The following is a 24989-nucleotide window of genomic DNA, read 5'->3' as shown; positions in this document are numbered from 1 at the left end:
AGAACTCAAGCTTCCTCTTTGAGGCACAGAATGTAGATTTTGTTAAAGTTAACTTGAACGATGTTCAACAGGCAGTTCACTACAGTATAATAATTAAAAACTGAAATAACATCTAAGCAGAACTTATATATAAATATTAAAAACAAATCAATAGTGCCAAGTTACGCATTTGATATTAGAGAGGAATATTGATTGGACTGAGAAGTTGCACAAGGTTTCAGAATATTACAGCAGGTTGGTCTTGAAAAGATTTAATCTCACATTTCTTATTCAGTTACAGCCAATAATATGTCCAGAGCAATTGTTTGGTGTCACTGTTTATTGGAGTCGGACTGGTGCCATCTCGCGCTTCTGATACATACTGTATGTGTGAGTACTGAAATTCACAACACATGGCAAACAAGTAAACTAAAATGGACAAAAAGTGTTAAAACATGAAACATTTAAGCTTTGAATGTTGAAAAGAAAAACTGTTTTCACAAACACTCGGCACAATGCACAATGAGAACACTGCAGCAGCAACACCGAGGCCCTTGCAGGCAGTAAATGGGCCTAATCTTGCGGTGGCTGCCGAGTCTTATGGAGAATTTCCTAAGATGGGGCAAAACCACAAGTGATGAGCTGAGTGTTTGCTCCTGTATAAATTGCTTTTCAAATAATGAAAAGTACACTCATTTTTCAAATATGTCGCTTTTCAAAAAAGTCAGCAATACAAATGCATTTTTTTTCCTATTTGGGCAATTGGTACCAAAATAAATTACTTTCTATTGTATAATCAAATTTAATCAATATACTGAAGTCTATGAAAATATTATTTGGTTATTTAAAACTTGAGACCCTCAAGTTAGTCCTTTTATTACTGGTTATCTTAAGCCTCAAAACCTATTTTAGGGTTGTTTTTCAATATAAAATGATTCATATACAAAACAGAAATGGCAATAGGTTTGAAAATCTTTAGCTTTGTAAATGATGACAATGCAAACAGCTAAACACTTTAGCTGGAACCTGATACAATATTTCTCTTGGTATACTATTACTTTGTATTGCACAGTATATATTATGTACAGCTGTGCCGAGTTGAACTGTAGGCCATCTAGTTACTTGTAGAACGTTCATAATAAATAGTGACCTTTTCCTTGATTTGCTCTTTCAATGCAAACAGCCCAGAAAGAAATCTGCAGTTCTGCTGCATTTGTCATTGTGCTTTAGTCTATGTACAAAACTCCAGCTGCTTGTGTCCATTTGCAGGGCTGATGGGAGACCAGAAGACGTGCCGCAGATCAGCCTGTGGTGAGATCATTGTGAGGAGCCTCCAAAGTCTCAGCGATTTCACCCAACTCGTCTTGAAGCTCTGTGAAAGAGGGTCTTCGGAAAGCCTCTATCTGCGTGAGAAACAACAACAGTAAATGGTAACACTTTTGCTTCCTTTTTCAAAGGGTTTGATAGTTTTCAGGCATAACTGAAAGAGGAAATGTGTGTCCATTTGATAGACACGAAAGGTAACAAGGTCACTTACCAGACAGCAGCTGGCTGCCAGCTCTAAAAGACGCTGAGGACACTCACTGACCATTTTTCCAAATGCTGATACGTCCAGGCCGTAGTCCTGCAACACACACAATCATAAATTCATATGGGGACAGTAGGTTTTTTTTTTTTTTGTAGAAAACTGACACTGGATGTAATATTTTCTGGCATTTCCAAAGCGTCAATAATTCTATCTATATTCACCTGTGTTCTTGGAAGGATTTCTGGGTCTGCTGGGATCCTAGCCAGAATTTCACACAAAACAATTCCAAAAGAGAACACATCCACCTAGCGTTACATAAAGCAAAATCAGCAGGTTAGAACTAGAAAATGCTCCAGAACATCACGTACACAAGACCACCATTTCACATCTTGCTCTTGCATTTCTGAGTCATTACCTTGCGGTCGTAGGGCTCCCCACGCAGCATCTCAGGGGCCATCCAGAAAGCAGAGCCCACAAGTGAAAGCTTTCTGTCCTTTGCAGGAAGTTCAACCACCTCTCGAGCCAAACCAAAATCAGTAACCAGAGCTTCTCTGCCTCTCGCAGTCACCCTTATTAGACAGTTCTTCAGGAGACACAAACACACAAAGATGTTTTGATTCAAAATAAATATTTTTAGTCTCTTTATACTATTACTAGTGGTTTATTCTCACTCTTAGGACTGTAAAATATAATGCAGTAAAATATAATAAAGTAAAACAGCAATATTATTCCAGCCATTACTCCACTCTTCAGTGTCACATGATCTTTCAGAAATCATGAAACATTTCTTATTAATGAAATATTTTTGAGAAAAGTGATTTTTTTTTTTTTTTTTTAGGATTCTTTGAATAGTTCTATACTGCCACCTTTTATCAATTTAATGCATCTTTGATTAATAAAATAATTTTTTTTTTTTATCTAATTAACCTCAAACTTTTAAACAGTACTGCATATACAGCTTTATTATTTTTTACTAATAAATAATGGCATGTCATGATTTAAGAATTAAACTTTCTTTCTTTTTAAATAATGTCATATTCATTAAAATATATACTACATTATTTTTACATTTTTAAACAAGTGCCTTGGGTTACAAAATTATTTGACATGAATGTGCTGTTCTTCTCTGCCAAAAGGCGGCGCCATAAACCAGCAGAAAGTTTACAAACTCATTACAAACTCTTACAGCATTTCCTAAATCTGAACTTGTCTAGTACCAAATAACACCTCTATATGGCAGACATTTATATTATAGTTTCCAAATGAACACAACCCAAATATAAAGTTTGAAGCTGTGCTGACTGACTTGTGTGAATGTAAACTGTGGAATTAAGCATCTAAATGCAATACAGATAAAGAAAGACAATACAAGCATAAATAAGATGCATGATTACAATTTTGTGATTTAGTATCTGTAGCATGTCTGTAATGTTCTTCTGAGACGATGTGCCTGGCGGCTGAAGCAGAACTCCCAGGCTCAAATGAAAGACATTTCTCGTCATCACATCTCCGTTTAATGAATTATTCAGCTGACCCTGTACCTTGCCAAAGGGTCTGGACAGCCTACAATTCCTCTCCTCCATCTCTATCACTCCAGGGGTACCAATATGCAATGTTATACCTCGCTTTCAGTTTGAATGGTCTCTAGTGATGATGTGTCATGGCTAGAAATATTACCATGTAGTCTGAAAACTCAGTTTAAAGCAAAATGATTGAGGGTGTAATAAAAGTGGCCTGTTATTTTAGAAGAAAGGAAAATGAGGAAACATTGAGGCTGACCAGAGCAGGGGGAATCCAGGTACAACCGAGACGTTACATAAGACCAGTGGGACTCTTAGAGCAAAAAGTGCTGATGGATACAACAGTGAGTTCTGCATCTGGACTGAATTAGAAACCTCAGCTAAGCCTCCATCCCAAAAACTGACCTATGATTATAGGGCTAAGAAAACTCCAAGCACAGCCCCGAGTCTAGAAGTCTCCAAATTTAGAACAGTAACTCATGCTTATGCCAAGTGTTGCAACACCCTCTGGCTATGCAGCTAATGGGTGGGTTTGAAAGATGTTGTTTGATTCAACATAAAATGAACAGAAAAAACAACAACCCAACAACATTAAAATTATAATAATTTAATTCTAGTAATTATAAATAATTATTATAATGATAAGGAAATATTGTAATAAAAATAATAAAAGTGCTTAGTTAAAAATACGGTACTGGTATATGTTCATAATTTTGCACTTAGAAAAGTTAGAGCTGCTGTTGTCTAGGGTTGTTATAGTTAAATAAAACTACAAAAAAAAAAACTAATTAAAACCATAAACAACATTTTCATTACTTGAAATTAGTGTTGTCAAAAGACCCGGTACTTCGGTGCCAAGTCGGTACTAAAAAAGTGAAAACGTCACGGTACCGGTTTTTAAGTACCGGTGGTACCGAGTACCGTCAACCCGGTTCTTGACGCAGACGGACCTATGATTTCCGCGATGCAGAAAACGCGGACGGAATCTCGGGATCCAGTTATAAAAACGGAATTTACAGTTTAGCACGGAATGTCACGGAATTTGTCAAAGTTTGGATGAATTAATCAAAAGTAGGTCATTGCACTTAAATCAAATCGCGACGTGGACTAGTATCTGTAAATATTAAGCTGCAAAAGTCGATTCAGATATGAATCCCGCATGTTCTGCGAGTCTCTGTGTGAGTGAACGAATGGCAGAGACCGGTTTTTCCTTTTTTTTTTACTACATACACTGAAGCGCGTGACGCTCGCGGTGATTCATCATCTGCCGTCTCAATGAGGACATAAATACATAAACAACATCTACAGAACTGCTCTGAGAGTCCTCGCGAGCATTTTACCGTTCATTGAGTAAAACCAGCGTCATATCATATAGCTACACAGAAATGTAAAGGTATTCACGGCAACCCGTCAAAATAAAAGTTCATCTTAAAGACATTGTGCCAGAAATATAATTTTATATATATATATATATATATATATATATATATATATATATATATATATATATATATATATATATATATATATATATATATATACATAAATTTTTTTTTTTTTTTAAAGAAGTCACAATATTTCTTCCATATTTAAATTTAAATTTTAATAGTAAATCCCTTTATTTACCAAAACAATACAATGTGTTTAAATTTAATTAATTAAAGACAAATTAAATTTGGGTGAAACTTGTTTACTGTTTTTCATACTTTTATTACTTATGGAAAAACTTGAAACACAATTTAAATAAAGTATAAAGAATGGCATTGATTTTTGTACATTTTATTTTTGTTTGACTTTATTAAAAATAGTGTGTTTTTTTAATTAGCATGTGGTACGAAATTGGTACCGAGAACCGTGGATTTTGACTGGTATCGGTGCGAATACTGAAATTTTGGTACCTTGTCAACACTACTTGAAATAAAATGAAAGTTAACTTAAATTAAGTAAAATGTTTTTTGTTTTTTTTTACTTCAGCTAAATGCCAAAGCACCATTGTACTAAAATAAAAATGGACAAGAACACTAAAGCTCAAATGAAAAAAAAAATAAAAACGATTCAAAATATTAACAAAATCTATAATAGTATCTCTATATATAATAAATACTATATAAAATAATACTGTTATATATATTTGAATAATTTTTTTCATATAAAAATGTTTTTAGACAGTTAATTTCATATAGACAAACATAAATTAAATGTTTTAATCAGATCGTAGAAGATCCTATTTAGATCTTGTAGTTCTGTGACATTTTATCCTATTCAGCCCTCTCTTTAACCCCTTTTATAAGTGTTCCAAATGCAAGTACTTAAAAACACCAGTTTCAAGGAAGCAGTCGACCTTAATAGCTTCTATTTTCTGACACAACTTCCCATAGTCATACCAACTTCTGCCAACTTGCAGTGCAGTGGAAACCAATCGATGGTCCTACTAACCAATGTGCTAGACGTCACGATTGTGTAAATTGTGTGGCTGGCATTTTTGTTTGCTCATTGTTCATATCTGAATGGCTGACAAATAGACAGTCGAGGCCTGGCAAAAAAACGAAAAAGGGGGAGTATGGGATCTGCGAGACCATACACTGTTTGTGCATTTTGCATTTTTCAAACGAAATGGGAAAGGTTAGGGAGAGTGTGTGTATGTGACGGCGAGAGAAAGACAGAGTGGGAGAGTTTAATTACCATCACAATGGACTGGCCTTGTTGCCTCGCCCCTCACCCCAGGTTTGGTGAGCACTTGTGTGAATCCTGGCAACCAATGACACGCTCACGCAAACATCTATGGCTGTATTTCTCAGGGGAGAATTCCATGAAAGACTAGACAGCCATTCTCTAATATCTGATGATTACTCAGAGGAATTGTATAAACCCTTTTACACTGCACTTCTCAAAGCAAGACGTGTGTTATTGAGAGTCCTGCTGTACCTTAGAGTTCAGATCTCTGTGGTAGATGTTCTTGTAGTGGAGGTAAATCATCCCTCTGGTGATATCAGACGCCAGGTCTACTTTCTCTCTCCAGCAGAGAGGCACATCTTTCCTGGCCAACAGCTCCTCTAAACATCCTCCACTAACATACTGTACAGACAAACAGTCCGTAAGGGAACAAAACAAACACACACTTTCACTTTTATTGTTATTGTTATTGTTAATGTGCAGGGCTCAGCAATAAGGATCTCTGTGGGGCAAATACAAATTTTTAAAACAAAATTTCTAAAACAAACAGCTTGTTTGTACAAGTTAGTTCACAGTGTATTAACTAATGTTTACCACAACTTTTGATTTTGGCTAATATTAATAAATTCTGTAGAAGTATTATTTATTGTTAGTTCATGTTAACTAATGTAATAAAATAAAATAAATACTGGTATAGGCTCATAATTGTTCACTCCTTGGCAGATGAAACACAGTGCTGTTGTTGGCAACATTTTAAAACATTACTCATTTAAATTTCTTATATAATGCTGTATTATGTAACTAATGCACATGGACACACAGTATGTGTTTCAATTTCATTTAATTGTGTATATCTATATAAAATGTGCACATGTAATTAATTATCGGTAGAAAATTGTTTATCTTTTGCTAAATATAAAATATATTTTCTGACACATAAAATATTTTAAAAGAAAAGCTGAAAAATTCTTATTGTTGAGCCCATCAATTGTACAGTTTCAAAGCATCATGATTTCAAAAATAGTACTATTGCATAAAATAAACTCAAACTGCGGAACAAACTTTTTGATTCTGAGGGTGAGAAAATGGAGATCTCACCTCCAGAATTGGGTACAACTTGTCCTCTTTCACACAAATACCCAGATACCTGGAAAAAGAGATGTGGGAGGTTATGAGCCGGTCCCTAAATCTGCCTTGTCAAGTAGGTTCAGCCTAAATACAGTCCAAAGCCCCCGTCATGTGTCAAATGCCCAACAATTGAGCAGAAATCGAAAATTAGGTCAATTTGATATTAAAACGCAGTAAATGTACATAAGCGGTAAATGTAATATGTCACTGTGTCATGGTGACCTCATGCGGTTTCTGTCACATTCAGCGGTTCTGTTCATGGGTTAACATGACTGTCATCTGTACTGAGGTGATGACAGCTGGCAGTAACTGGAAAGCTGTGATAAATTAACACTGTACAGGCAGTTTTGAATATGGCTTTGTCCTTCCGCAACACTGGAAAAAGTCATTCTGAGATTGCTTAGACAAACACACGTCATAGTGCAAGATTAACAGCAGTTTAAGAGCGCTGTGCTGGACAGAGCTTAGTGTGACTTGTAACCTGTAACAGTCCTGTACGTATCTAGTATGTACATCTCTACAGGCGTTTGGAAACACCTACTACTTATTCTTCATTATTATTGCAACTGTTTTAGAATCAGGGCAGAAACCTCTGAAATCACACAAATGGAAGTTTGGAAATGACCAAAAAACAATTAAAACTATATAAATATCTTATATTTTAACTTCTTCAAAGAAGCCTCTATTTGTCTAGATTGCAGCACCGCACACTCTTCATGAGCTGCATCCTGGGATACATTTTACATTACATTAAGTCAATTAGCAGACGCTTTTATCAAATACGAATTACAAATGAGGACAATGGAAGCAATCAAAATCAACAAAAGAGCAATGATACGCAAGTGCTATAACAAGTCTCAGTTAGCTTAACGCAGTACACGTAGCAATGTTTTTTTTTTTATTATATAACAAATAAAAAGAAAACAAGCAGTAAATGAATAGAGTGCAAGTTTTTTTTGTAAAGAATAGAATTAGAATAGAGAGTGCTAGAGTTAGAGGATCAAATAAAGATGGAAGAGATGTGTTTTTAGCTGATTCTTGAAGATGGTCATTCCACCAGGAGGGAACATTTCATTTAAAAGTCCGTCAAAGTGATTTTGTGCCTCTTTGGGATGGCACAATAAAGCGATGTTCACTTGCAGAACGCAAGTTTCTAGAGGGCACATGAGTCTGAAGTAATGAATTTAGGTAAAGGGGTGCAGAGCCAGTGGTGGTTTTGTAGGCAAACATCAATGCCGTGAATTTTAAACACTAGCAGACAATTCTGTGATCAAATTCATTAATTTGATCAAAACAAAACAAAAACCTAATTGCAAAACCTAAAGCAAAATGCCTCAGATTAAAAGGTTTCGAAGATAACATAAAATCAGTCTGATGTGTTCAAATGTTTGACTGGTGGTGTAATTACACAGCATACATACAAGCCTTCATGAGAATGCAAAGTGTAAATAATAGGCCTGGACATCTATTAGGCATTTAGAAAAGGGAGTTACATGAGAAACGTATTAAATAATAAACATATATGATAAATAAAAAATAAATAAGAGCTACAGTTTATGACAAGTTATTAATTAGAATTAATAAGTGGCTTACCTCACTATGTTGGGGTGTGAGAGTTTCTGCAGAAGGCTGATTTCTCGTACAATGCTGTCTTGATCAACATCATTCTTATAGATCTTTACTACCATCACCTTCCGTGTGGTATTGTGGATTACCTGAAAAGAAATAAAATAAAATGAAAGACAGAACAGGGAACGAATCTCCAAGTGGTATTTAACTTCATTGGACAAGTGGACTTTTCCCTCAATAAACTCCCAATTTGCTGCTGCTTATTAGTAGTTAGTAAGGTAGTTGTTAAGTTTAGGTATTTTGTAGGATTAGGGATGTGGAATATTGTCATGTTGAATATGTGCTTTGTAAGTACTAATAAACAGCCAATATGTAAATAACAGGCATGCTAATAATCAACTAGTTAATAGTGAGAATTGGTCCCTATTCTAAAGTGGTGCCAAACATTCCTTTCTCTCTCTAAAGTACAATCACAGAGAAACACTTCCGTGTTAATATACAGGAAGGGACAGAACTGCTGAGACGGTTGAGCTGTCCAGTCATCGGTTATGTAATTTACACAGCAGGGACTCATCAGGAACCCATTAATGGGTATAGTGTACTCCGGCACGGGGGCCACCTCAAACTGGGTTTAGCTGTAAAATATGTCCTAATTAGTAGGAATACAGTACTGCACTGTATGAGAGCTATTAAGATGCACACACTGGGAGACTTTCTGCAGTACAATAGGATGATGAAAAGCCATTTAGACTGTATTTATCATTCTGCTTAATTTTTTGCTATATGATGGATTTCACTATAAACTTTTATGATATAATTATGCAAAATATTATTTGACAAAATATTTAATTGTGAAACTAACAAAATAAATGCACATTCAGTTGTTCACTTTCGTTTGGAACGTCCCTACAAATGGCGTCCCCTTCCCATTTTTCAACAGCCAATGTGTTAAAGCACCAAGGAGAAAATCTGTCAAAAATTTCTTAGCACTTATTGTACATATATTATTTACTGCATATTTAGATATTATCACTTACAGATTCATGTCATCAGATTAAAGATATTTGAACTGTTACCTTGTAAACCTTTGAGAAGAAGCCACTGCCAATCAGCTCATGTGTGAAGTTCTCCCAGAATTCTAGCTTGCGGACGGCTGTGCGTAGCTTCTGCCAGCGGTCCACATGGCAGTATGTATCAGAAGACTCTCTATACAGCGTTGGGCTGGTGGGCTCAGATGAAACGTCCACCTCGCACATCCTGGAGATCTCCGCTGAGAACCCAACACAAAACACAGTGTTGAGAAAAGTGTCAAAGAGTCAGAATGTGATGTTAAAAAGTTTTACAATTACAGAAAAACACTTTCATAATCTTTTAAATCAAAGAAATCTTTGTAAAAACCCCCAGAAATTATTTATCAAGCACAAAGCTCTAAAAATGAGTAGCTGGTGTCTGAAGGAAACAGCGTTTATAAATGAAAGTGAAGCTCTTGGTTTGAAGCTCACAAGTACTCGATTAGCTCAATGAGTAGGAAGGCTCTCGTCTGCCACGGCAGGGTCTAAAAGATGTCTTAAAATAGTCGTGGACAGCATGCAGAGGAGGACAGATTCAACTGTTCTTGATCGAAACACGAATGAGACATCAACAACTTGCAAACAATTAAGACAAAGATGAAGACTGCAATTTACTGTTGGGTTTATTAAGACATACTGTACAGATGCATTTAAAAAGGTAGTTTGTGGAAAAAGTTCAATTCTGTCATCATTTACCTTCATGTTATTCCAAACATATGACTTTCTTTTTTCAGTGGGACAATAAAGGAAACATTTTGAAGAATGCTCAGTCTGATCTTTTCCATAGAGTGAAAGCGTACCACAGACAAAAGGGATATATTTATATGGTATGTCATTTTTTTTTTTTGTTTAATAGCGAATGGACATTGTATGCTTTTGCTGTATACAAAAGGGCATTGTTACTGTTAAAGTCTTGTTAAAGTTTTTTTTTTTTTTTTTTAAAGTTGCATGGATTTAGAACAGCTTGAGTAAAAACTGACATTGAGCCTGTTGCAAGCGGTAACAAGACTTTTGAGCAATGTAATGTACATTAGCATTCAAAAGATCTTTTTTTAAACAAAAAAAACATGAATACTTTAGCAATATTGTAATAAACTGATTTAGGGAATAAACATAGTAAACATTTATAATATTACAAAAGATTTATTTTGCCTTTTTCTTCAAAGAATCCTGAAAAATATACAAATTTTCACAAAAATATTAAGCAGCACAATGTATTTTTTCAGCATTGATAATAAATAATAATATTCAAATTTAAATATTTACTACTCTTTATGTAAATATTTATGTTTATCTTTTGACCCAAGATGTAATATTTGTAGCATTCTCCAAGAATATGTATGTTCTACTCACATTTCATATGTGGTAGGAAAATATATCCTTTACTGGTGTTTTGTTAGATATTGGACATATTTCAAATACTGCCTGAGTACTAATGTTTCTCAGAATTAGAAATGCTACTAGATGTTTTTCCAGAAACTGTGTTTTTGTCATTTAAGATATGATATTTCAAAGTGCTTGTTTTCTATTTGACAAAGAAACCACATACACATTTTATATATACAGTCATGGCCAAAAATATCGGCACCCTTGGTAAATATGATCAAAGCAGGCTGTGAAAATTAATCTGCATTGTTAATCCTTTTGATCTTTTATTTTAAAAAGTCACAAAAATCTAACCTTTCATTGGATAATAAGAATTTAAAATAGGGGGAAATATCATTATGAAATAAATGTTTTTCTTAAATACACGTTGGACAATTATTGGCACCCCTACAAATTCTTATGAGTAAAATATCTCTGAAGTATATTCCCATTCATATTCACAATTTTGAGCACTCCAAGGTGATTATGAACATGAAATTGTCCAGCTATGGCTTCCTGTTTCACAGAAATATACATAGGAGGGAAAACAAAGCTCAAATTCCCTTAATCATCCATCACAATGAGAAAAACCAAAGAATATATTTCTGATGTGCAGCAAAAGATGATTGAGCTTCACAAATTAGTGAAGTGGCTTTAAGAGAAGAGCTAGAGCAGTGAAAATTTCCATTTCCACCATCAGGGCAATAATTAAGAATTTCCAATCAACATAAAATGTTACGAAACTGCCTGGAAGAGGACGTGTGTATATCGTCCTAATGCATGGTGAGAAGAAGAGTTTGAGTGGCTAAAGACTCTCCAAGGACCACGAATGGAGAATTGCAGAAAATAGTTTTGGGGTCAGAAAACCTTAAAAAAAAATTGTCAAACAGCACCTATATCACCACATGTTGTTTGGGAAGGTTTCAAGAAAAATTATCCTCGCTCATCCAAAAACAAACTCCAGCATATTCAGTTATCAGACACGACTGGAACTTCAAATGGGACTGGCTTCTATGGTCAGATGAAACTAAAAAAATGAGCTTTTTAGCAGCAAACTCTCAAGATGGGTTTGGTGAACACAGGGATAAAAAGTACCCCATGTGTACAATGAAATATACTGCTGTATTTTTGACATTATGGGCCTATATTTCTGCTGGAGGTCCTGGACATCTTGTTTAGACACATGGCATCATGGATTCTATCAAATACCAACAGATAAAAAAAATCAATAAGTGACTGACTCTGTTAGAAATCTTATAATGGGCCATGTTTGGATCTTCCAACCGTACAATAATCCAAACACAAACCTAAAAAACAACATAAAAATGGGTCACTGAGCACAAAACCAAGCTTCTGCTGGCCATTCCAGTCCTCTGACCTGAACCCAATAGAAAATGAGTGGAGTGAACTGAAGAGAAGCACCACAAACATGGAGCTGGGAATCTAAAGGGTCTGGAGTGATTCTGGATGAAGGAATGGTCTCTGATCTCTTGTCAGGTGTTCTCGAACCTCATCAGGCATTATAGGAGAAAATTTAGAGCTGTTAAACTGGAAAATGGAGGTTTCAAAAAGTATTGAATAAAAGGGCGCCGTTAATTGTGGCCAATGTGAATAGAGAAAAACATTTATGTCATAATATTTCCCCCCATTTTAAATTCTTATCCAATGAAAGGTTAGATTTTTGTGCATTTTTTAAATAAAAGATCAAAAGTATTAATGCAGATTAATTTTCACAGCCTTCTTTGATCATATTTACCAAGGGTGCTGATATTTTTGGCCATGACTGTATTCTTCTTTTGCTGTTTCCCTCCCCTTACATTCTACTTTTATCTTACTTCTTTTGGCCTTTTCTTCTGATATTCATCAGCATATTCAGCAGCCTATATATAATAATTTGTATAATCTTATTCATTGAAAAAGATAGTATGGGTGTAACTGTACACAGACGTGACGGTTCGTTCCGTACCTCGGTTTTGACGTCACAGTTCGGTATGATTTCAGTACAGCAGGGGGAAAACTAAACATAAAATTTATTTATTTATTTTTAAAATAAATAGTGGTTTACTGAACAAATCGCTGTTTCTTTAAATAAATTAAATTATAATTAAAAACCATTTGAACTGAGGTGTTTAGCGATCTGTCACGCCTCACCAAAGAGCGTCAAAACTAGGGCTGGGTTTTGACACAAATTCCATGATTCAATTCGATTCTCATTCATAAGCTTGCGATTCGATTCAATTACCAATTCGATTCGATATCGATTATTTTGGATATATATATAAATATACATGAGAGTCAGTTGGTACTACATTACTATAATATTGAAGGTTAAAATTGACTGATTTGTTCAAATTACACTTAATGAAGTTTTTTTTTAAATAATAAAAAGTTACAATTAGCCTACATATATTTCTACATCAATTAGTTTTTTTGAAATATAAACATAATGGTAGCAGTCATAAAAACTCAATGGATTTATTCAAACATAAATTAAACATTGAAGAACAGTAAATGAATGTTATATGATGCATATATTTAGCAAAATGCCCCTCTCCACAGTTTATTTTTCTTTATTTTTTATTTTATCTGACTAATGCATTTATGATCACCGAATATGTTTTTCTGAGGTAAATGTGACGTTACGTGTCATTGTTTACAAGCCGTTATATTGACGTTTTTGCGCGGCTGAAACACTGATTGAGCGAATCAGTCAAATCTGACATAGTCATTTACTCGACTGCCTGGATCTCACTGCATCATTTCCTGACACCAAAACAGCATACAGTATTAGAATGAATTCTGAAGTGTCTTGTGACACTGCAAATGAGTAATAATAGTTTTTTTTTATTGTATTTTTAAGCATATAAGCATTTATATTTTTAAGCAAATAAATGGAACCTTGATGAGCACGAGACTTCTTTCAAAAACATCTAAAATCTTACCAACCACAAACTTTTGAACAGTAGTGTGCTTGTCTATATGGTGGGCGTCTGAAATCTAAACCCACACAGGATATTTGCGACATGGAATCAACATTGTCACACATCACTGTGGTTTCCATGTAGGGGAGACACTGAGAATAAAAGTAGGGCGTTGAAGTCAATGGGGACTGTCTTCACAGGCCAATGATGCTGCCGGGGAACAGCACAGAGTGGCACGCTTACACAACCCACGGGAATCATCTAGCAGTATTCATCATGGGTAGAGCGCACACATGTGGTCTTTGTGTTTCCACCAGCAGATGCACAATCACAGCCTTTTCAGTTTTACAACCTCACTAAAAAGCAAAACGCTTAGAGTGCAATACTGACGGGTCTCTGTCTGTTTCACTCAAAGTCTTTTTCATCTGGTGTTTTCTGTGTTTATTTCTAGAACAATAAAAGATTTCATGAGTGAATTTTGACTTTTGGAGGCTCCTCATTGAACGTTTTTGTGCATGCTTACATTAATAATAGCTTTCAAAACAAAATTTGACCTCCGGTGAAGCTTGAGTATATGATACATTCTGAAAACAATAATAATAATAATAATAAAAATTAGTGCTGTCAAATGATTATTCGCACCCAAAATAAAAGTTTTTGTTTACTATATGAGTGTTGTTTTATTATATATATATATATATATATATATATATATATATAAATACACAGTATATATTTTGAAAATATTTACATGTATAAATTTATATTCATATCATTTCTATTCCCGAATTTCAGAAATGTTGGGACATTTTTTAAATTTGAATAAAATGAAAACTAAAAGACTTTCAAATCACATGAGCCAATATTTTGTTGACAATAGAACATAAAATTTTAAACGGAGAAATTTTACACTTTTATCCACTAAATGAGCTCATTTCAAATTTGATGCCTGCTACAGGTCTCAAAAAAGTTGGCATGGGGGCAACAAAGAGCTGAAAAAGCAAGACATTTTGAAAAGATTCAGCTGGGAGAACATCTAGCAACTAATTAAGTTAATTGACATCAGGTCTGTAACATGATTAGCTCTAAAAGGGATGTCTTAGAGAGGCAGAGTCTCTCAGAAGTAAAGATGGGCAGAGGCTCTCCAATCTGTGAAAGAGTGCTTAAAAAGACTTTAAAAACAACATTCCTCAATGTCAAATTGCAAAGGCTTTGCAAATCTCATCATTTACAGTGCACAACATCATCAAAAGATTCTGAGAAACTGGAGAAATCTCTGTGCGTAAGGGACAAGGCTGAAGACCTTTGTTGGATGCCCGTGGTCTTCGGGCCCTCAGATGACACTGCATCACTCATCGGCATCATTCTGTCATTGACATTACTAAATGGGCCCAGGAATACTTCCAGAAACCACTGTCGGTAAACACAATCCACCATGCCATCTGCAGATGCCAACTAAAGCTCTATCATGCAAAAAGGATGTCATATGTGAATCTGGTCCAGAAGCGCTGTCGTGTCCTGTCCAATTAAAATGGACTGTTTCAAAGTGGAAAGGTGTTCTATGGTCAGACGAGTCCAAATTTGACATTCTTGTTGGAAATCACAGACGCCGTGTCCTCCGGGCTAAAGAGGAGGGAGACCTTCCAGCGTGTTATCAGCGTTCAGTTCAAAAGCCAGCATCTCTGATGGTATGGGGGTGCATAAGTGCATATGGTGTGGGCAGCTTGCATGTTTTGGAAGGCACTATGAATGCTGAAAGGTCGTTTGACAGCACTAACAAAACCATCCTACAACATGCTGATTTATGAGAATAAAAAAAAAAACATGCTACAGATCAAGCATGCAAGCTGATTTAGTTTTTGACAAAACCAAAAGTTAACACAGCAGTGATAAAATTCACCAATGAAAGTGGACTCAGCCTCCCAACCTCCTGACTCTCAGAGGAAACATCTATCTAAGTGGCAGCTGACGTCTGGCACTGTAGAGGAGACTCAGGGTTTGTGAAATATGCAGGTCAAAGGGAGACACTGATTTAAAGTTTACACAGTGCACAGCACGTCAGAGGATGCCGTCACAAGGCTGCAACCCTGACTTCACATGCACACGAGAGGAAATCAACCCTCAACTTTTACAGGAAGACTGTAACGCAGTCTAATAAGTTAAGTAGAAACTATGAATTGCATTAAAAGTCCAAAATACTACAAACAGATTATTTTTTAATAAAAAATATCATTTATAACTCTTATAAAACATTAAACAACCAAAAAAAAAAAATACACTTTTATTTTTTTGCCTGGTTAATAAACTACAAGGTCTTGAGGTCTTGTATAAGCACAAATCTGAGAATTATTTTTATCTGAAATGTTTGATAATGGAGCAGGCAGCAACATGGAGTTCATTAGCATTATTTATTAGTCTACTGACTCTCCTCCGCAAGGGTCACAGATCTGCTCTTTGCATCACATAAACACTCCAAATTGATGTGACTCACTGATTAACACCAGAACAGGAAGCATGTGGCATGTTTACCACCTTCAAAGGGCAGAAATGTGAAAAACATGTCTAAATTTAGATATTAGTTTAAATTACGAATTTATATTTGTGACTTATCCAGTGTTATTTTAGTATTATTTCATTTTAACTTCAGTATATATATAAGTTTTTAGTACTTTTAATACTTAAATGGACTTTATTTTTATTAGTTGCCAAGACAAAATTTCAAATTTTCATTCAAGTTTCATCTGATTTTTGTATTTTTATTTTTTTTAACTAACAATAACAACACTGACCTCATTTTTTCTTTGAGGATAGAATATGTTGTAAAGGTCAGAACCCTTTGCTACCCTATATGGCTTCTTTTACAAGCTGATAAGAGAAAAACATTTTTGTATATAGGTTCAGATCTACCAGAGCCCTGTAATATTACATTTACAGTATGACTGTACGTCAGTATGACTGTACCATATTACATTTACAGTAAACAATTGAGGAGGAATATAACAGCAGAAGCTATTCTTCCTGAGGAGACAGTAGCAAGAGAAGCGGCATGACACAACGTCCTGAACTTGCTCAAGTCCAGGCCAGAACAGAGATAAGACAGTGATAAAAACATGTGAGTAGATCACATGTTCAAGTCATGAAATTCACACCACTTGCACTAGTAATCATAAATCATTAGCATCTACGCACAACATGCATTCTTTTTATCCACATCATGACAAGTTCTCTCTCTCTGCACACGGTTTCTCATGTGGCTGCTGGGATTGGTGTGAACTGCAGGGGCAGAAACTGTAGTATATTCCAGACTGGATCTGTTGGAGAAGAGAGAGCTTTGGCATCGTTCCAGAAGTCTCCCCCTCACATTCTCTCCCACTCTCTTTCTCAACACAAAACAACATTCAGCACAGTGGCATACCAAACATCAATAATGTCAGAAGTCTTGCTGATGTCTTTCTCTTTTCCATCTCTTGTCTGTCTTTTCTTAGAGTTTTGGGAGCACTGGTTCCTGCATGTCCAAACGCAGCATATTGAACTGATCAAACTCACACACGTGCATGCACAAACTCAATTTTTTTAAGCAATTTAGGTGTGATGGCTAGTTATAATGAGTTTGTTAAAACCGGAGCCCGGTTTTCTGGGAAAAATCGATCAAAGGAACAGCAGGAGAAATCTAGTTTCCTAATGACTCTGAATAAAGACTGCTTTGTCACAACGATGTGCTGCCTAATATGTTGCAATTGCAAACAGTGACAATATAACTGTGATCCAGTGAAAGGTATTTTTGCTGAACTCATATGTCAGTGATATATCATGTCAAAGCTAAAGCATGGAAATACTCCGTTTCTGTGCGAGAAAAATAAGCATCATGTGGGAAGAATAATTTTGCTTATTTGCAAAACAGACATTAAAATATACTAAAACTAACTAGATATCAGATATTCTGAATTCTGATAATCACATTAAGAATATCGACCAGCACTATAATATTATATATACCTTTTTTTTTTTTTTTAAATAAGTATCTTATTCTCATTAAGCCTGCATTTTTTAAATCAAATTACTACAAAATATTATCAAATATTATTACAATTTAACATAGCTGTTTTCTATTTGAATACATTTTAAAATGTAATTTATGCCTAAGAAGAAAGCTAAATTTTCAGCACCCATTACTTCCAGTGTTATATGATCCTTCAGAAATCATTCTCATATGCTGATCTGGTGCTCAATAATCATTTCTTATTATTAATGTTTAAAACAGTTTTGCGGATTAATATTTTTGAGGAAACCATGATACTTTCTTCAGGATTCTCTGATGAATAAAAAGTTCAAAAGATCAGCATTTAATGCACCCTTGCCGAACAAAATCATTTATTAGCCGAACAAGTATCATTTAAAAAAATAAATAAAAATACTGATCCCAAACATTTGAAAGATAATATATAATATACATGTAATTGCTGCTGTGGCATTTTAGAATCAACCATCGCATATCCGGTTGTATGCAAGTGCTGCTTTTATTTTATCAGAAGATATCAGTCACTTTCATGCATGCAACTGGACTCCAAGCACATCTCAAGGTTTGATCACTTTGGCACTTCCTCAAATCATCTTATCTTATACACTCTCAGAAATAAAGGTACAAAAGCTGTCACTGGGGCGGTACCTTTTCAAAAGGTACACTTTTGTATCTATTAGGTTCAAATATGTACACTTTAAGTACTAATATGTACCTTTAAAGTACCAAATGGACCCTTTAGGTACAAACATGTACCTTTTGAAAAGGTACCGCCCCAGTGACAGCTTTTGTACCTTTATTTCTGAGAGTGTAAGGTATGCTTCTTTTTTTAATCTACCCTCAACTTAGACTTATTACATTTTTGTGTCTGTGCTCAACATGCATCAACATATTTAGAAAGACAAACAAGACAGTATATGTGGAATGAAGAAGTACTTTTGAGGCTATTATTTTCAGAACTTCTCTAGGTCCTGTGCTGTTTTATATGAGTGAGACAGGACTGGGCAGTGCACTTTTGGAAGTAGATGGAGGAAAACTATGTTTTCCTGTCTCACAGCAAAGGGCAGGGAGGATTTCAGCTACGTCAACACAAGGGCACAGACTGAACGATATACACCCTCATGAATGAAAAATAGTGGACTAATATCCATCAAAAGCAAAGAAAACACAATACCAGAAACAATAATTATATTTTAACGATGGACTCTACGGAAAAACACTTTATAGGACGGACTAAAAACTTCATCTATATTTTATGCATGGAAATACCCAACAGCCTCGTCTGAGACGACATCAAAACACTGACTAATGAGACCCTGACCATGGCCACAAGATCAAGAATGTTAGAGCAAATCTGACCATCTATTCTCCATGCTTCTCTTCATGACATGCTCAGTGTGAATCCACTAATTTATTCCCAGCCATACTGAGATGAGAAATGTCAAGTGCAGATTATAAAACTCCTCTAACGAGTTAGATATCTCAGTCAGTTCAAGCATTCAATGCATTAAGCAGAGCAAATTAATGGACATGCAGGTGTATAGCAGCGTGTCTTTATGGAAAGCTAGCCGTTTCATGTAGTCACAAAAACATTGATTAATTCCTAAGCATTGTTACTTACTGCACTGGTTTAATAAGCTATTCATGTGCATCTTGAGGTGGGTGGAGGGGCGGTCCGCCTGAGCTCACAACACAGACAAGATGAGAAGAGCCTATATGACAGAAGCTATGAGGAAAAAGGACACACATAGAAGCAACCATGAACAGAGACACAAACACAGGACTGTAACAAACACTTAAAAACAACACACTGAACCGACATAAAATTTTATAATACAACAAAATATTACATTAAAATTATTAATGTAATAATAATAATGTATAAATTCTTAAAAATTACATTGCACACAGAGAGAGAGAGCGGTCTGAAATAGATTAGCATATTATCTGTCAAAACTGTAAATGAGAACATGAAAATGACAGACGGATGAGTGGGTGGATGGATGGATGGATGGATGGAGCGAGATGCTGTTAGTAAGCAGAAATGTTTTAAACATTACATTTGCACGTGTAGTTTACAATCACTTCAAACAAACACAAAAAGTATTAGAAAATCAAGATGCATAACAACCTAGCAACCGATAAAACAAAATAAATCAATCGCTTACTCACAGCAGAAAGCACCCCGGCGTCTTCACCTCCGCTGCTGCTGATTGATTGCTCACCGATCAAATAAAATCGACTACAAACCCCAAATAAGTTCTAGTCGGAGACAAACCGGTGGCATCGCTTCTACTGCGCTTCTTGGAAGGACTCCATTTACCGTCACTCACTCAAACCGACAGTCCTCGCGCATAACGAAACCGCCCTCTTCAGACTGAAAGCTTCTCTCGGTAGAGTTTAAAGCAAGCGGTCTAGCCTAGATGAGAAATACATGTTTAATGGGCTGTGTGTAGTGGGAGCCAGGTGCCATGACGTCATAATAGTTAAATTCAGTCCCACCCACCTGTAGGTCCACACGGCTGTGCTTCAAAACCAGAGAGCTGCTTACTCAGAACTAGTGGTGGGGTTTTCGATTCAGTGAATCGATTCTTTGAATCTTTAACCAAACAGATTCATTTAGTGGCCTTTTGCGTGTACGCCAATTTAACAGACTACAGAAAGTTCAAGTATCAAAAGCGATTCCCTTCAAATGCCAACACTTAAAATAGCATACGTTTATAATTTTCAAAGTCTTTATATTAATTTAAATCGGTCACCACTCACGAGTCACTGTTCAGTGCCTCTCCGAGTCGTTTAGACACTGATTTGCTCAGAGATTCGTTCAAAGAAAGAGACCGACAACAAATGTGAATCAGTTGAATTCGTTCACTCAAAAGATTCGTTCAAAACCTCTACGGCTCAGAAGCACGCCTATCACGCTGTGTGGCTAGGAAGCTCACTGCAACTTTGTAACTGACAATCTACTGTTACACAATATCATAACAGCAACAAACATCATTCAGGGCTTAATTATCACCCAATATAATTAAACAGCCTGAATTTACTTTTCTATGGTGTGTTAAATGCTTTGTTTATTATTATGTTTGAGCAGCTGATTTCCAGGAACAAACTGCACCACAGGCTGTAAATGCAAAAGAAAGCGATGACAGCGCTAATCCATTTCTGCTTCGTTATACAAACAAACTCACAAGTAGTTCTGTGCTCTGAGCAGTAAATTTACTGGCCATGACCATATAGCAACTAGTTGGATTGTAAATAGATCAATATTAACCACTTCATCTTTAAATGAATATTCTCTTACCAGAACTAACCTAAATATCCACTCGGAGCGCTACGTTTCCTCCACTCGCTATTTTTAGGGAAACTGCGCCCCCTTCTGTTTAAATCACGCACCAGCATCTCAAAATGTAATACACGGAAGAAACAAACATTTTTCGCCATCAAAAATAACATGTTTATTGTTTAAAGATCATACGTGGGTGGTAAATAATTCTTTTATAATGATATGTGCAACTTCAGTGCAGAAAGAAAAGAGCCTAAAGCTCTATCATGCTTTGTTCAAATAGTGCAATCTGGTTAATAAAATAACCTGCTGATATACAGTGCCCACCAAACGTATTGGAACAGTAAAGACAAAATTGCTCTGTTGGCTGTGGAGTCAAGACATTTACAAATATGATTAAAAGATGAATATGAGACAAAACTACAGAATGTCAGATTTTATTATTGGGTGATTCAACACACAGATGTTTTACCAGCTAAGAAGTTCAGCACTTTTAGAGTTTCATCCCTCTATCTGACGTGAGCATAAGTATTGGAACAATTGCCTCACAGGTCTTTCTAAGTGATCAGCTGTGTCCTGTTGCATTAATTCTTCAGATATTAAAAGCAGTCGTATCAGTTATATTCATTACTTCTGCATTCGATGATGACACACACAAACCAGGATGAAGATGAGTGAGCTGAGTTTGAGAGAAAAGCAAGCAATTTGGATGCTAAAAGAAAAGAGGAAGTCAGATAGAGCTCTAGCAAAAACAAAGGGCATGGAGAAATCAAGAGTTTGGAAACCACCAGCAACCAACAACGACCTGATCGGCTGAGAAAACAAAAGTAGTTGATGCTCTGACAATCTACTGTCTTCAGGAGACTTTGACACAGAATTACAGATGCTACACAGCAAGATACAAACCTCTGACCAGCTCCAAAAATAGAAAGGCAAGATTAGAGTTTGCAAAAAAGCACAAAGGTGAGCCAGAAGAGTTTTGGAACTGTGTTTATGGACCGATGAGACAAAGATGAACCTTTATCTAAGTGATGGGAAAGCAAAAATGTGGAGAAAAAAAAGGGAACTGCAATGATCCCAAGCATACAGCCTCATCTGTAAAGCATGGTGGAGGTGGTGTCATGGCATGGGCATGCATGGCTGCCTCTGGAACAGACCCTCTCAACTTTACTGATGACTTAATGCATGATGACAGTAGCAGAATGAATTTGGAAGGGTACAAAACCATCTTGCCTACTAATATACAAGAAAATGCCACCAGATTCATTGGGAAGTGCTTCATATTGCATCAGGACAATGACCCAAAACACCCTGTCAGTTCAGTCAAGGAATTTATAAAGGCAAAGAAATGGAAAGTCTTAGATTGCCCAAGTCAATCTCCAGATTTAAATCCGATTGAACATGAATTTCACCAGCTGAAGAGGAGAGTAAAGGCAGAAACTCCTCAAAACAAGCAACGATTGGAATTGGCTGCATTAAAAGCTGGGAAAAGCATTTCAAAGGATGAGACCAAGAGTCTGGTGATGTCTATGGGTCACAGACTCACTGCTGTGGTTGTGCGCAAGGAATCTGCAACTAAATAATAGCTTTTAATCTTTTACATCTGCCTTATGTTCAGCTGTCCCAATACTTTTGCTCACATCAATGAGTGGGATGAACTCTAAAAGTGCTGTTCTTTTTATTTGGTAAAACATGTATGTGTTGAAACGGCTAATAATAAAATGTGACATTCTGTAGTTTTGTCTCATATTCATCTTTTCATCATATTTGCAAATGTCTTGACTCCACAGCCAACAGAACAATTTTGTCTTCACTGTTCCAATACTTTTGGAGGGCACTGTATCTGTAAGGGCAGCTATGATTTCAACATTCAAAGTAGTGGACACATAATAGAGCCAGTAAGCTGCCTTTTAATCATTGAAAACAGATGAAAGAGATTGCTATTTATCCGGATTCACACTATAAAGAAAAATATCACAGCAGTATCTCAGAACATATCACAGCAGTAGGCTATCTCCTCTTCTTAAGGACTCCAATCCTCCCTCCTCAGGTATTATAAGTGACCCCTCTCACGCAATTCAAACTGTTTGTATTTTTCTGCCATCCTCCAGGAGGCAGAAGAATCAAAACACTATGAAATAGGTGAGAGATCACTTATAATACCTGAGGTCTGTGGCCCACAGCCAGTATTAAAAAATTGTATTTGTAATAGTTTATCTAAGAAAGTGTTTTACATAACCTCTTCCACTTCCACATGACCTATTTATTTATTTATTTACCTTCCTCCACCTCATTGATTTTTTTCTCTTATATTTATTATTTTCTACATACCACACCTCAACAGCTGTCTATTCCCCCTTGTGTTCTTGAACAATATTTTGTTCTCCCTCCTCGCATGTGTTACAGTGCTGGATCTCAATGATGTGAACTTTGTTAAAGGAATGGTACTAGCAAATACTACACATAATTTAGCAGCTTCAAGGTACTTCAAAAACAATTTTAGTTATTTCAATTGTATCAACATGTAAAATAAGACTTCTGAAAGTCATGCCAAATGTGGAGAAGTTTCTGTGGGTTAAAGCCATTCACTATTATGCGCTTGGCAAAAGTGCACCTTTCATACTTCAGTTTGCGCACCTCAAAAAGATTCCTAAATCCCAGAAATGTTGTTGCATAAACTGGTTTTACACCCAGGACGTGTAGGCACAACCCCACATAGACATCTTCGAGTGGAATCGGTCGCACAAATCTAGAGGCCCAGGATATTTTTCTGGCCAAGTCAGTAGAAAAGACATATGCGGCTCCAGACACGTACGGAGGATACCAGGAATCTGGGTAAAGATCCTCTGAGATGTACCATTTGTTGAAGCTGTCCCTGTGAGGAACAGCATCTGAGATGACTGATCCAGTAATGTAGTCTTTCCTTGAGGATTTGCTCTGGTCATGCAAGTAGTCCACCAGGTAACGCACATTGAGAAAGATATCTGCATCGATCTTCATGGCGTACCAGGCACCCTGGCAGTAAGTGGCTATCCAGTTCATAATCATCATTGTCTTGATGGTGAGATTATGGTAGCTGTCCACAAAGTCCATTTGAATGATGTCCCCATATTCCTTGCTCTCCCTCTCAAGGTGCTCCTGCAGTACTGGGTCACTTTGTGCTGGCTGACCAATGACAAACAAATGCAAAATGGTCACAAGAGAAATCAAGCCATCTTGACCCCATGTCCTTCTAATAGCAGTCCTCGCCTCTGTGTCTTTGAGAGTCACTGGGATCATAAGAACCAGGAAGGGACTCTTCTTCTCACACAGTTCTGGCTGGTTCAGAAGGAATTTGTATGTTGATGGTGAGATCACGCCATAGAGCTCTTTAGGTGCTGGAGTCTTCTTCAGCAGAGACGGCCGTATTGTGCTGCTAAAAACGAGGATAACTACAAGTGTTATTAATCCAGCTACAGCAAAGTATTTTAAAGGTTTATATCGCGATCGTTCTCGCATATTTAAACAAAATAAACGTAGGTAGTCTAAAGTTACAAAACTTGAACCCATGGTTCGCCCATATTCAGGGTTGCCAGGTTTTCTTAGCAAACCCCGCCCAATTGCTACTCAAAACTAGCCCAAAATTAGCCCAATCACTTTTTAGTGAAAAAAAAAAAAAATCGCCTTCCGTTGGGGTAAAATACACGTCTTTTGGCGGAGTCCCCCTGACAAAAGTCGCATTCCTGGGGCTAAATATCATGTTACTGGGGTCGCTTCAACCCGTGGACATGAAAAACATCCCAAGGAGAGAGTGTTAAAGTAGCCCAATTCTGCGGGAAAACCGCGGACTTGGCAACACTGCCCATATTGCCTACGTGTTTGTTTAGCAAAAGTGCCCAACCTTTCTTGAGAGGTCTTCAATCGCTCTCATGAGGTGTTTTAAACTTCAACGA

General features: G+C 36.3%; 2 protein-coding genes across 5 annotated transcripts; both read right to left on the bottom strand.

Annotated features, from left to right (window-relative positions):
* Positions 1–301: 301 nt before the first annotated feature.
* Positions 302–20529, bottom strand: zgc:162952 (PKc_LIMK_like_unk domain-containing protein). 4 transcript variants are annotated; one of them, XM_058775211.1, is made up of 11 exons: positions 20278–20528; positions 19944–20190; positions 19393–19497; positions 9474–9667; positions 8422–8543; positions 6799–6847; positions 5953–6102; positions 1923–2090; positions 1729–1812; positions 1517–1603; positions 302–1382 (listed from the first exon to the last, which is right to left on the bottom strand). In XM_058775211.1, exons 3-11 carry the CDS (start codon positions 19421–19423, stop codon positions 1281–1283), a joined length of 987 nt encoding a protein of 328 aa, XP_058631194.1. In that variant the 5' UTR covers positions 19424–19497; positions 19944–20190; positions 20278–20528; the 3' UTR covers positions 302–1280. The 4 variants fall into 4 exon arrangements, with proteins under 4 accessions (XP_058631194.1, XP_058631195.1, XP_058631197.1 ...); XM_058775212.1 differs by having other exon boundaries at positions 19393–19483; positions 19944–20529; XM_058775214.1 differs by lacking the exon at positions 19393–19497 and having other exon boundaries at positions 19940–20529.
* A 523-nt stretch (positions 20530–21052) lies between these two features.
* On the bottom strand, positions 21053–24950 carry b3galt8 (beta-1,3-galactosyltransferase 8). The gene has a single exon (XM_058775210.1). The coding sequence runs from the start codon at positions 24604–24606 to the stop codon at positions 23575–23577; it is 1032 nt and encodes a 343-aa protein (XP_058631193.1). The 5' UTR covers positions 24607–24950; the 3' UTR covers positions 21053–23574.
* Positions 24951–24989: the final 39 nt, after the last annotated feature.

Source organism: Onychostoma macrolepis, chromosome 05 (assembly GCF_012432095.1).
Source record: "Onychostoma macrolepis isolate SWU-2019 chromosome 05, ASM1243209v1, whole genome shotgun sequence".
Taxonomy (NCBI): Eukaryota; Metazoa; Chordata; class Actinopteri; order Cypriniformes; family Cyprinidae; genus Onychostoma; species Onychostoma macrolepis.
The sequence above is the reverse complement of the archived record's forward strand: the minus strand, read 5'-3'. Positions and strand labels throughout refer to the sequence as shown.

Coding starts and splice junctions, on each gene's coding strand:
- zgc:162952 (XM_058775212.1), bottom strand. CDS start 19,423: ATGCACATGAATAGCTTATTAAACCAGTGCA. Junction 2,091..5,952: donor ACAGAGATCTGAACTCTAAG/GTACAGCAGGAC, acceptor TGTCTCCTGAAG/AACTGTCTAATAAGGGTGAC. Junction 1,604..1,728: donor AAATCCTTCCAAGAACACAG/GTGAATATAGAT, acceptor TGTGTGTTGCAG/GACTACGGCCTGGACGTATC.
- b3galt8 (XM_058775210.1), bottom strand. CDS start 24,606: ATGGGTTCAAGTTTTGTAACTTTAGACTACCTACGTTTATTTTGTTTA.